At 55.6% G+C, this 13,421-nt stretch overlaps 4 protein-coding genes across 4 annotated transcripts; all 4 read left to right on the forward strand.

Moving 5' to 3' along the window:
- Positions 1-1,216: 1,216 nt before the first annotated feature.
- Positions 1,217-2,879, forward strand: PG997_015181 (uncharacterized protein; the record flags this gene model as incomplete). Its single annotated transcript, XM_066819495.1, has 3 exons — positions 1,217-1,358; positions 1,953-1,963; positions 2,457-2,879. 3 exons carry the CDS (start codon positions 1,217-1,219, stop codon positions 2,877-2,879), a joined length of 576 nt encoding a protein of 191 aa, XP_066661683.1.
- A 2,173-nt stretch (positions 2,880-5,052) lies between these two features.
- On the forward strand, positions 5,053-5,450 carry PG997_015182 (uncharacterized protein; the record flags this gene model as incomplete). Its single annotated transcript, XM_066819496.1, has 2 exons — positions 5,053-5,108; positions 5,159-5,450. 2 exons carry the CDS (start codon positions 5,053-5,055, stop codon positions 5,448-5,450), a joined length of 348 nt encoding a protein of 115 aa, XP_066661684.1.
- Positions 5,451-7,185: 1,735 nt separating this feature from the next.
- On the forward strand, positions 7,186-7,686 carry PG997_015183 (uncharacterized protein; the record flags this gene model as incomplete). The annotated part of the gene is made up of 1 exon (XM_066819497.1): positions 7,186-7,686. One exon carries the CDS (start codon positions 7,186-7,188, stop codon positions 7,684-7,686), a length of 501 nt encoding a protein of 166 aa, XP_066661685.1.
- Positions 7,687-12,918: 5,232 nt separating this feature from the next.
- On the forward strand, positions 12,919-13,275 carry PG997_015184 (uncharacterized protein; the record flags this gene model as incomplete). Its single annotated transcript, XM_066819498.1, has 1 exon — positions 12,919-13,275. The coding sequence occupies one exon, from the start codon at positions 12,919-12,921 to the stop codon at positions 13,273-13,275; it is 357 nt and encodes a 118-aa protein (XP_066661686.1).
- Positions 13,276-13,421: the final 146 nt, after the last annotated feature.

Genomic DNA, 13,421 nt, shown 5'->3' on the forward strand with positions numbered 1-13,421 from the left:
CGTGAAGTCGTCGCCTCTCTCCTGCGTCGAGGCGGGCGTTTCTCGCTTTCCCCCCAGGTTCCCTCTCTGTCGTCCTCTTTCCCTTTTCGTGATTATTGGTTATGCTATTCTTTCAGGGGGAGGGGCCGCGACCGACGGATGGCCATGACACCGAACTGAGTCGCTTTTGGTGTTTCCCAGGCTTTTCTGATCCCCGTCTCTCGCGCTCTCTCCCTCTTTCTTCGGATCTCGGGACAGCGCCGTCATTGGGCGGACCAGAGGCGAAGTGGTTGGTCGAGTTCACCACTGGAAGGACAAGCCCAGAATCACTGGATTGAACCTCGCCAGGTGGCCCGGAGTGTGGAGGAGGAAAAGGGAGGATACACCGACGGCCATGGACTAGGTATATAAGGGGTCGGCGACCAGGGCCAAAAGAAGACAAGGACTGCTCAAAACCTTGTTGACGATCATCCGCTGGGTAGCTACATGCTTCCCGTTTTGTGAGATTATTGAGAGAAACACCCTTGTGTGCATGTATGTGTTATAACGAATTTGCCTATTCATCTATATATTGCAGATCATTGCTGCAGAAACGCACCTAGCCGCGGTACTTATATATGCGCGCCCTCATTTCATCCATCTCTATTGCGCTCCTCACCTGATTTCGCCTCCGTTCTCGCGAGGTAGTAGTCAGGCCATCCGGCTGTTCTTCGACAGGTTCAGGTTTGTCTTTGGGTCGTATGATCTTTTGGATGCCTTGCGCCCTCCAGTCAGTCCCAGAAGGAGAAAATCGCATGATCTGACGTATCGTCATAATCGCCATCGACAAGAGCAGTTGTAGCTGCCACTTTCCCAGTTCAGACTAACGGTACGCCCCGTGTTTCTCTTATGGCACGTTCGCGTGTAGTACTGACCCGCCAGTTGACGCCCTTTAGCGAACGACACCCAGGTCCCCGACGGGAAGCAGAAGCAGCTTGCCGCACGTCAATCCGCCGCTGATACGGGATCGCCTAGAAAGTACCACGCCCGCACATACATCTTTAATAGCAGGCCGTTATAAGTCTACGCACTCAACAAACCCTGACGAAACCACTACTGCCGCCACCCTAGTCTTTTTTGGTGCTCTACCGGATCATCGCGGCTTGCCACGTGCGGTCTCTGGATCTGCTACTAGCAGCAGCCTGTACGTATCCTTGGCTTGTTTATTAGAAACAGTTAAGGGGAAAGCCAGCCAGCCATGTGTATCTACTATTACCTACACTACCACCACATCCCACCCTGCATGCGCGACATTGAGTATGCGATTCACTACAACTTCTGCGCGGACTCGACCTTCTCGACGGTGGCGGCCCACCTGAGCCCGACGGGCGAGGAGCAATGTACGTTGTGTTGTTTCCTCGTCTTCTTATTCTTCTGATTTGTACCCATCTTCTCTCACCTCTGAATCACGTACGGTTTGTTTCTTCTCCGCAAATGCCCCGATACTGTCTTCCTTGTGCCCCTCCTCTACAGCGGCTACTCAGCAAAGGCGATCGAGAAGAAGAAGATCTACAGCAGGGTGACGTTACATTCCATTTACCGGATTTCGTGCCACGGAAGGAAAAGGAGGCGCTTTCTAGAACAGCACTTTGGCTTACGCCTCTTTTTCCTTTGCTTACTTCTTTTCTGTCACTCTCTGAGCCTCTCACGTGCCGTGTACAGAAGACAGCAGTGTTTGTTGTTGAACGCACAAAAGTTTGTGAGCCCGTGGCACACCGTGGCCGCTAAGATGGCGGCTGCAACCTTACATCACCTGGGGACGATCCAGGTGGTCGGGTTTTAGTGCACCTTCTTGCAGGATGTTCTAGAAGGACTGGAACGTTGTCTGGCATCACGACTTACATGATGCTACCGTTACGTTCGTCAAAAGCACTCAAATCACCACTACCCTCAACTACTACGTAACCTTTTCTTATCACCCTCTACCATATCAGCATATCTCGGGGTAAGTCTGCCCTTGAAGCAACCACGCGAACATGGCAGTTCATGCCGCATCCTTGCGATCCGAGACTCGGTCTTGCAGGGGCCTACCCAACAGTCAAAAAGACACCATGATGTTGTCGTCTCAGACCAAACATCCATCTTGAAAAGCACCCAGTGAACACGCAACTACGCAAGCCATGAACAAGAAGTAGCAGACCAAGCTGCGGCGTATTTGCAGAGGGAATAGTTCTTCGTTCTTCTGAAGAGCTACACAGTTCGATGCGACGGCGCAAGCGTGCCACTCATGCTCTAGAACTTCTGACCAGCTTTGCTTTGGGGCATCAGGTGCCCCTCAGCTCTGCAACCTTTTCTTTCAGCTATCGTGTATTTCTTTACGTCTATCGATTTTATCCACCATACATCTCTGAAAAAGCAGTTTCTCGCGGGGCCATAGACGGATGGTTCTAGCCCTCCTTGCCTTTTGCTTTTTCATGCCATCATGAGATTTCCATCAGCCGACTGACGCCTCCTCTTTCGATCAAACAGTGATCCAACACCCCTGCGAAACCCTTCTCTACGGTCCAGACCACCAACCCCAAGACTACGACCCCATAACCGGGCAAGCCCTCTCCAATAATCACAGCCATAGCCACAACCATAACAATACCAATACAGACGGTGGGAGCGAGACCGTCTTCGACTACAACAACCCCTGCGCCACGGGCGGCTGCCTCTTCTCGCAGGGGTGCGGCAGCGGTCAGTGCCGGCTCGAGCAGCTGGGCGGCCGCTGGGTGTGCTGCCGGTGCCGCCGCGGCGGAAACAGCTTCCGGTGGTGCGCCCACCCGATGCGGAGGGTGCCCGACACGCTCTGCTACCACACCGTCTGCTTGGGGTGCTGGGCGGATCAGGGGCACGATCCGGGGCAGGGTGGTGCGTAGTGGTGCTTTAGCCCTGGCGGTGGAGAAGACGTTTTCGTAATGATGACATCTTATCTTCGCCTCTTTGTTTGTTTGTTGGGATTTGTTCTCTTCCTCCGTTTTTGTTGAGAAAGACTTGGGGACGGCGGGCTGCAGCAACACTCAGCAGCTGAGGGGATAGCTGATGAAGGAGACTTGGCACGAGATGCGGATGAGGGTGTTGAGAGGAAGGATGTCTGAGGCGATACGCGATGAGACGACGCTGGTCGATGGATCGGGTGACCGATAACGGAGGTTGGCCCGATCAAAACTGGAAGGCTGCTTGCATTACTTCAATATTGGTGAGTCAACGGGCTGACCGAGGAGAGCTGAAAGATGACGAAACGGTATACGAGGCTATCGATCTGCGGGGAACTGGAGGATGACATTGTTGGAACAAGGTGACCCAGGGAGATCGTCAGGCACGCTGAAGATCATGTCTTGCATTGCGCGAGTGGTGCTCGTGGCTATCGTCGTTCTCCGGGAATGGAGCTGGCACATGCTCCGGTCGTGCGGTGTGCACCATGTCTCATGCGTCGTACGGCCCCGGTGCCTGACGATCTAGACTTGCTCTCGCGGAGCTTTTCCCCTTTCGTCCATCTGGATGACAAGATGACGACGACGAGTTCCGGGAATCTGGATCCAGGTATCACACAAGCGTGGAGTGGTTCTCGGGCGGAGGGGCTTTATGTGTGTTTCAGATTTGTAATTGTGTGGCTTGCTCTATTTCATATGGCGATGGCTGAAAGCAGAGTTTTTGATAGTGCCGGGTGGGAAACACGAGAAAACGATGGGCTTACAGGCTGCTATTTAGGGGAAGGGGGGAGTTCTTTTCTCACTAGAACAGGGTTTTGTGGCGGGTAAGGCGTTACACCAGAATCTGATATTTGTTTCTTTTTTTTCTTTCTCCCTGGCTTTCTTCCCAAAGTCCCCCCACCTGCTCGTGCAACCTGCACCCTGTGATTGTGTAGCGTGCTGTCTCCCAAACCATCGGGACCATCGAGCCGCTGTAGAACATGACACGTTCGAAACGTCATAGATCTTGTTGAACTCGGCGAGAATAGCAATAGCAAGGAAAGAAGAGGTACGGATCATGGAAAGGAGACGAGACTGACGGGGTTCGGCGGGGTTTGGATCGCAAGGCGCAGACGGTAGGACAACGAACAGCCAAGGATCCGATAGTGCCTGCCCAAGAGGCTACCAGGTGGCTTGTCTGCCTTTCGTTTCGGCTTTCTGTGCTGCTCTCTCACCTCGGTTCTCTTCTTGGGTTCCCTCCTTCGCTTGCTGGGTGGGAAGCACAAAGATTGAGCGTACAGAGATTCTGCACTCGGCCTGCATAGGTTCTCGGGCGGTTGCATGAAGAGGCGTGCCCGTAAGCCCGATCCCCTCACCGCTTTTGGTGCCCAACGCGAAGGCGTCGACAGGCAGACAGCGCATCGCCTCCTCGGCATGGCGGGCGGGTGGTTGCAACCAGAGATCTCTCTTCATGGGTAAAATGTAGGCACCCATTCCCCATCAGCCCCGACCGGATGGATCTGACAAGGCCGCTTGCCGTGTACGGTATACAATACGATCGTGTGTCTTGTCTCTGCGAGAGCGGACAAGAAAAGAAGTTTGCACGTCGTGGTGACGGAATATCCCATTTTACCCGAGATCGCTCGACCACAAAAACGTGGCAGCCTCGTTCAATAGAGGCATCATCCGATCGGCGATCGACGGTTGCCTTGGACAATGGGCAGAGCAGAGTTAGGGAAAAAGAAAATGGGTATACGCAGCAGATACGAGGAAGAGAGAGAGGACGAGGGGACGAAAACAGAGAAAAGCGAAAAAGGTTGGAGTCTTGTTGAAGGGACGTAGGAAAAAACAGAGATAGATAAAGTAACTTGGATGCCCCGGAGATGGGGAGGAAAAGACGAGGAGAGATCCAGACTCCCTTGGGCCATGAGAAGAAATTGTACTAAGACATATACGGCGATCGTTATTCGAACTTCACAAGTCTTTTCTGGTGCCGACTAGTAATAGCAGCCGCCTCTTATCATTCACCATCGCCGCCTCACCAGAGTACCTCACGGCCTGCCAACCGACAAGTCACAGAGAAGATATCACATCACGTCATATCATCCAGCCAGCAGCAGCAGAAGCAGCAGCAGCAGCAATGTGTACCGAAACCACCTACACGCTCCGCTGCGAGCACGTCACGACGCGGATGGCGTACTGCTCCAGGCCTCCTCGTCTTCTTCTTCATCACACAAGTCATCAAGCTCGTCGTCTTCGTCGTCACGCAAGCACCACCACCACAAGAAGCCCTGCAAGCGCGTCACGCGGACCTCGGTGGCCTACCCGCCGCCGCCCGAGTTCGTGGGGCAGCAGCCCGTCAAGTGCCCCCTGTCCCCCTGCCCGTTCGAGCAGCGCGGCGGCTACTGGAACTGCTGCTGGTGCGGCAAGGAGTGGAACGACCAGGGCCGGTGCCGGTGCGTCATGATCATCGACCGGCAGGAGTACCGGTGCGAGCACATTTGCTGCGAGACGTGCGAGGCGGCCGTCGAGTTATGAGAGAGGCCGCAAGACAGGAGGAAAGCTGGGGGATGAAGGGAACAGGCGGGCTTGGATGGAGGCTTGTTGCCTGCCTGCCGCGGCTTGAGTCGGTCGGTCGGGGGCTCCTGGGGGCACGGACAGGGGGTGCGGAAGGTGGAAAGTGGTGTGGGGGGCCAGCAGGGTGGCTTCGGAAGCAGGGCCGTCAGCTGCTGGCACGTGATTGGTCGTGTTTTCTTTTGTCGGGCAAGGCTGTATGATTGGGCGTTTGTGGATGAATATGTAATGAGACGGGGGGGGCTGTTGGGACCACAGTCTGCCGGGGGAGCGTCATCATGGTCGTTCAGCTTCGGAGCCGAGGCTTGGTATCGGCAGAGCCTTGTGAGTGCGTTTGAGTGTTCGCCGCCCAAGTCGAGTTGGGAGGGGCCAAGGCACGAAAAGGCCCGCAAGGTGTACCGGATCTGGGGCGACACAGCTTTTCCTTCTACCGGCTTGCGATAGGCTGTTCAGGGCGTGATGGCGTCGAAACCTGTGCATATGTACGATGTAATGGAAAACTGTTTCGATCACATAATCGTGCTTGCAGGTCATGCCATTCGCTACTTATTCGCCGACTCGTCGATGCAGAAACGCACCACCCCGTGGCTTGACAGGCAGCTCTTCGCGGCAGCCGATTGGGCCAAGAACCCAGGACCCCCCCAGAAGGAGGAGGTGGTCATCGACATGGGTGGGATTTGGAAGCAGGAAACGGCGCGATGTCTGCGGGGGCTGCGGGTAGCGTCGTCCGGAGTTGGCGGGGGCGGATCGTGCCGGGTGTTTCTTCGATGTAACCCCACGGTTCCTTAAGTCGTTCCAAGTTAGAGATGGGGAAAGGGTGCGACGAAAGGAGGAGAAGGGGCGTGTTCGGGGGCAGGGGGGTTTCTGGCTGTGAGGGAGAGGGGAGGAGGGAGCTAAGAGAAAAAGCAAAAATAGAAGAAGAAGCAAGCCAGATTGCAACCCTTCTTTATGGGTGAAACTAGATTGGCTAACCGATGCAGCATGATGCGGCGTCGATGGGCGTAACGTGACAGATCGAAGAAAACCAGGTCTCCGGAATTATCGCTTCGTCAGATCGATCCCCCGCCTGCATATCTTGCTGGGCGGATCTGGCACTTGGCAGGCAAGGATGTTGCCCCCCCAATATGGCACACACTGCAGATGGGCGCGCGCTGAAGACTGCCTGATTCGCGTCGGTTACTCTGCAGGCAGGCCGTGGCCGGGCCCATCCCTGATTTGACTCTTAAACCAGCTGGGATATAGCCTGAGATCGATCCTTGATCAACCGCCAACCCCGGTCTGGTGTTCAAGCCCATTCTTACTTGCTGACTGGGCACACACACACAAAGAGGATGACCGGTCGTGTGCCTGTGTTCGCTCGGGTAGGTCCGTCGAGCCACCGAACTAAGACAGCCGTCTACGAAGGGGGGCATACGCAGCTCTGGCACCTTGTCTATAGCTCGGATGCAGAGAGACAGGCTGCCGATACCTGCCCCTTTCGTACGAGAAGCAAGGTGCCCCGACCCCTGACGGCCAGTCTCGTTCCTTGCCGGGGCTTTTCGTTCTTTTTCAGCCAGCCTGCAAGTCACTTAAAGCAGGTATCCCGCTGTGTGATTCACACCGAGCAACAATGCTCTGGTGCCCGGAGAGTAAAGGGACAGCGGGCGGGCCAAAAAGAAAAATGCAGGCTGGTCCTTAGACATATAAGCCCGAAATTGCCATGCCGCGTGCGAGCCGACGTTGGGTACAAAGATCACGACCACCCACCGACCGCCTTGGAAGCAGCAGCCGCTCTGACCAGAAGACTCCCAGCGCCCACAAGATGTGCCACGGACACCCACACTACCACACCTGCCACCACACCTCGGTCAAATGGCTGTACTGCCCAGAGGCCATGTTCGACCTCGAGACAGGCTACGAGACGCCCTGCTCGAACCCCATCTACTCGACGCCGCAGCTGGCGTCCGGCGAGTGCCCCCTCCAGAACTGCCTCTTCAAGCAGCTCAAGGGGGACCGCTGGACGTGCTGCCGGTGCGGCCACAACGCGAACAAGGAGGGCTGGTGCGTCGGCAAGATCAACCACCCCTTTGGCAGCTGGACGCCCCGAGGACTGGAGCCCCAGAACTGGCAGACCTGCGGCCACGGCTACTGCGGCAAGTGCAGTCGAGACTGTGAGACACACATATGCTCCCGTACGGGGATGATCATGACCGGTGCCTAGCTAACCAACGATCCATCATCGCAGTGTCTTCGTCCAGGGCCGGCACGCCTATTGAGCAGGCCGCCGAGCAGCGAAAGGGGAGAAGCAGGCCGAAGCCTGGCCTCCACTACCCCGGAGCACACACGTACACGCACACGCACACGCACACAAGCGGGGGACGGGTGGTGACTACGGCGGCACGTACACGGTGGAGGAATACGCGCCTTCGCCCGTAATCGGGAGCGCCAGGACCTCCAAGGCCTCGTCCCTCGACCCCGGACACGACGCGTCACACAGGAAGGCGATACCCTCGTCCAGGGAGAAGAAGAGGGGCGCCGTACGCATCACTAGATGTCGGGGTGCAGGGAATAGACAGAGGGCGAGTACCACCGTGTCCGAATGGTAATGGGACAGAAAGCCAGCGCCTGTCCGAAGGAAACCCGACACGGGTTTGAGCGGAGGAGCGACAGGGGTCGTCGTCGTCGGAGTCCTGGTATATAGGTACAGCTAGAAGATGATTTAGAGCAAGCGAAGTGAGTCATGACTTGTTTGAGTGTCTCCGACCGAACTGCCGGATGCGACGGAGACGTGCAGGCAAAGCAGAAACAAAACACGTCGGTTTGCATCATGGTCAAACAACATGGGACTCCGAACAGAGTGTCTGTCGTGTTTCTTTGCTTTCGTGGCAGCAGAACGAGGAGCCTCCCGAGCGAACCCCGCACGCTGGGGTCGTATTCTGGGCGCACAGCAATGAAACTTGGGCTGACACAATGTTTTCAGCTGTTCACCACATCCTCTGTTCTGGACCTGCCATTTGATTAACCTTGGGGTTGCCGTCGTTCAAGCACAGCAGCAGGCGGGTGTGCTGGCCATGCAAATGTCTGGGACATGGCGAGACGACGGCTGTAGTCATGTAACATGTAGTCATGTACATATGTAGGTAAAAGATGGGGGTTGCCGTACGTCCACAGATCAAGCTGCAATCGGCCGTCTTGTGTCTGCGACCTTTTTTGCTTGATTCGCCAAATGCCGGGCACTGATTTGCTGGGGAGGGGTTCCGTGGGAACCCCCTGGCGGCCAATCAATCAGTCCTGGCCCTGACAGCTCGACTCCGAACGCTCGGTTTCCTTCCGACTGGCCACGATGTGGAGAGGAGGAAGAAGAAGAAAAGGACAGGAACTACTGCACGTAGATATGAAGAGGCGCGGCGCAGCCAATTGGACATATTTACGGCCCAGTAGTTGGCTGCCGGACGTGAAGGATGGAGTATTCCCCGGACTTTCGGGTCTGTGAGGGAGGGTTGCCCGGAAAGGTCCCGTCTGAGTCTCGGCTAGCAGAGGCTCGCCGGCCATAGCTAGCCGATCCGCATATCGCGTTGTGTGTGTGTTGCTGGTAGTCATTGGTTGGTAGCCTGTGGGTTATCCTACGTTGCTGAGGGGGTTGGGCGGCGCTCAATTGTCCATACCTAACCCAATCCTCTTCTCCGTGCCGCAGTGCCGCAGTGGTTTGGACAGTGAATGTCGCTTCGACGTGACGGATGAAGGTTTGGGTTGATTGAACCTTCCATCACCACTCTGCTGCAAGTGAAAATGCAATAACAACATAACCCTAACTTTACCCGAGGCGCGTCTATCGTTCCCTTGGTCGTCCCTTGGCAGCCATGCGTGCTTCGGTTGATCCTTCAGGGCGGGCAGGGTGAACCTTCACCAGAATAGAACAAGAAACGTGGACTGAACCTTTTTTTCTTTCTTCTCACGTGGCGTCTTACACACACCACACCATTTGGATGATCTGATACTATTCCTAGTCACCGATTGCATTAGTGGGCGATTGGTCAACCTCTTTACACATCCTCTTATCACTCACTTTGCCATGAAACGACAAGATGGAGGAATACGAAATAAAAACACCGCGAGGTGCTTGATGCGATGCAAAGTTGGCAGCGCCGTCTGCCGCATCGACTGAATAAGGAAACTTCGAGGCCGATACGTTGATTGATACGCAACGCAGCTTCCCAGCACCCTGCCACGCGGCCAGTGTGTCGCCGCATGGGTGCGGATATGTGTGCGGATATGTGTGCGCATGCATCCGCGGCGTTTGCTGTTGATCCCGGCGAGCCACGAGTCCTCCATGACTTGCATTGGCGAATGGCCATTGGGACGAATACGGGGCCGATCCTCTTGCCCCTTCCCCATACGACCTCATTTTGCAACGACGGCCAATCTGCGGTGAGAGAGAGAGAGGGACCAGAGGGACCAGAGGGACCGCGACGGTTAGCAGGTTAGGTTACAGCAATCGATCCAAGGTCCATTCGTGGCCGGTATTCCTCCATTCTGATCATCGAACCTAGAGACCGTTACATTTGGGCCAGGCCAGGAGAAATAAAACGCCCTTCGAGGAGGGGACAGGGGAAAAAAACGTACAGGCTGACAGGGTCTGTCTGTCTGTCGTAGGGGGCAGCAATGCCCGACTAGAGCACGAGGGTGGGAATCCCGTCAGACCACATGGCAAATGCCACGCTAACGCAAACGAACAGTGGAGGTTGGCCGGGCTTCTACGGGCTCGATTGGCTGTCTGGCCATGCTGCTCATGCATGGACGGCAGAAAGGGACAGGCCAAGAGGCCAGGCCCCCCCGTTCACCAGTGTTTCTGCTCTAGCTGCATCCAGCACTAGGCGGGCGGGCTCGGGCACTGCAGATACGACAGCTCAGGTACCAGTACGCCATCGAGCGACGCAACAAGTCAACGGGATCCCCAAGGTAATGAGCCCAATCAAAAAGGAGATGACGCCGTTTTGACTCGGAATCCCGGACTCGTGGGCTTCCATGCTAGCTGAACGCTTGCTACTATTAATAATAAACCGTCTCCCGAAGTTCATCACGTACGATCCACTATGTTCGGCGACAGCGATGGAAGAAAGGAAGCAAGACAGAAAGGCAGGACGGCAAGTAGATTGCCGCATCCACCCTCGTCTTTTCTAGTTTCTCTCCATAGCTGCTCATCAGTCTGACACGGTGGTGTGATGTGCTGTGGATCCCATGGAGAGGAGATCTGTAGATTTGAGGAATTCGCTTGCCACTGGTGACTGGCCCTCAGCAGGCGGGGGAGACTAACCCAGAGAGCGACGCAGTTAGTGGTCCTCCGCTCAGGGGTCGTTTGGTACGATGCAGACTTCTACAGTGCATACCACCCGCATCGTCACGTTTTTTGTTAGTGGGCGGCTAGCCAATCCTTTCCTTTTCCTCCATCTGTGAGCGATGATCTCCGGATCAAGTACCTCTACAAGAACCAAGAAGACCAGAAGACCAGTGACAGAGGAAGATGCTTTGGGGAGAACCAGGCACCACGAAGTCGAAGTACCTTGGGTATGATGTAGGCAGATGGGCAGATCCTTGGGTATGATGTAGATAGACAGATAGATAGTTGCCGACCGAGGTCAGATCCGTCCTGGTCTGAACATGCGAAACGGTCGTTGAGAAATCTAGAAACGAAAAAGAAAAGAGATTCGAAAAAAGCAAACGAATAATGCATGCTGGTAATCTCGGCGCATTAGAATGGATACCCCAAGAGAGAGAAAGAGAGAGCGAGTGAGATTGATGAAAAAGATCCGAATGCACCCATGGAAAATCCTCACGGAGAGGAGAGGGAGATCAGAGGAGCACGGAGAGGAGCAGTTAGGATAATTGCGATCAAATTGGCATCCATTGCAGCGCCTGGATGATGAAGTTGCTGAGGTCCCGTCCCTCACGTTGGTCTTTCGTCAGTCGAGGTCCTCTGCTGTCTGTATCATCCAGAATTGATGGCTGGCTGGTAGACCGTTAGCGGCGTAGGGAAAGGACCCAGCCTAGCCAGCCTCTGCAAAAACGCCCTAAAGCAGCCAAGCCAGGCGTGCTAGGTGCTAGGTCAGTACCTAGGGACTCGAGTGCAGCGCCTGCATTTCCCTCTGCAGTGGGAGGTCCCTAGCAATCCCCTAGTGGTTGTTTCCCTACTGGCCAGTGACTGGTGACTCCTGCCAGTCCCTACCTATCATCAATCCCTGCCTGCCAATAGGGATCGTCCAACCTACTACCGGTAGTACCGTAGACTGTCGACCCTACCTAGCCTGCCCATTCGTGCCATTTGATCCCGTCTTCTCCCTTTCCCTACCTAATCCCCCCATCCCCCTTCGCCCAGCTGACTTGACCGGTTTGATTCCTGCTTGCATACTGCGATTGACGCATGTTGCGTTTCCCTTCGGTCTCCGCGATTTGTCGGAAATCTACTGTCTCTGGTGTCTGTACCTGATCCAGGGAGCCACTGAGAAAGCGGGAACCAACATACGTCTGGCCCAGAGAAACGCGATCCAAACTACAAAAACCCATTCCCTGATAATTGAAGGGAGCTGGCACAGACGACCCAAACCCACATCAACCCGACGCTACCAGCGCTCCAACAGTCTCCAGCAGTCTCCAGCAGGGAATTTTCTGGACACCAGAGAGCACGCTCCCGGACACACCCTGCGGCCCTGATCTCACTTGCTCACGCTCACAGTCCCTCGAGTCTTGCCACTGTCCCGCTCGCCCATCCATCGCCCATCGGTTCTTGCGTGCCCAGCCAGCGACCCGTCACCAGTCACCAACCACACCAGGACTTCAGTCATCATCGCCCTTCCGTCCCGCCTCGCCTCGCCCTTCCAACTCTCTCTTCCCTCTGCCCAGCAACAGCGAACAGCAAACAGCAACAGCAACACCGAACCGAACAGCCAGGCAAGCGACGCGATCCGGCGCTACTGCAACGTCAATTACTCGTGTCCGCTTTAAGACAGCAGCAACCTTATTATCCTCGATTCCCACCTTTGTGACAGCATACTGCAAGCATAGCAAGCAAGCATCTTTGCCCAGTACTGCTACTTCACGCACAATACCCACACACCACACACAAGCCGCCTGCATCCCATCCCAAAATGCCTGCTTCTCTCGAGTCCTCTCGCCCCATCATGGCGCCGTCGGTATGTTATGGATTCTGACTCAATAGCACACTTGCTTAGCTTCCTTCCCCCGTCCCATCCCAGCCCATCCCCCTGCCTCTCTCTCTCGACGTCAAGTACATTTCTCTCCCCAGCCCCGATCAGGCCATACTTTTGCCCTTCTCACCTACCATTCCTATAACCAACCTATACCTATTGCGTTACACACCCTCCTTGGCATTCCTGCTATCAACAACCTTAGCAAAGAAACGTCTGAAGAACCGCACGACTAACGTCCTCTCGCCGCGATGTCGCCAAAACAGCCCAGCTCGACGCCCCGCACCTCGGTCCGCTTCAGCCAGTACAGCATGCAGGCCCCCTCGGTCGCCGCGACGATGCAGACGACGGACAGCGCCCAGGCCGAGATCCAGGAGATCGGCACCGGCCTCGACCGCATGGAGAACAAGGCCCTCTCGCAGCAGCGCGTCGAGCTCTCGGAGGAGAAGACGGCCAACATGTCCAAGCTCGCCCTCGGCGCCAAGCTCGAGCGCGCCCTCGACCGCCGCATGTCCAGCCAGGACGCCGTCATGCGGCCCCGTCGTCCCACCAAGTCCGCCGGCGTCATGAACGAGAAGACGGCCGGCCAGGTCGAGACCAAGGCCTAGACGAAGAAGAAGAGTGGCGTGTGTGGAGAAATTATCAACAGAGATCGACATATATATTGAAAAGTGGGTGGCACGCCGATACCACTAGTCGGTGTGTGTGTGTGTGTATATGAGAACGACGAATAGGGCTGCGCCAGCAGCAACGA

Source organism: Apiospora hydei, assembly GCF_038363865.1.
Source record: "Apiospora hydei strain CBS 114990 chromosome Unknown utg000010l_segment0_segment0, whole genome shotgun sequence".
Classification (NCBI taxonomy): Eukaryota; Fungi; Ascomycota; class Sordariomycetes; order Amphisphaeriales; family Apiosporaceae; genus Apiospora; species Apiospora hydei.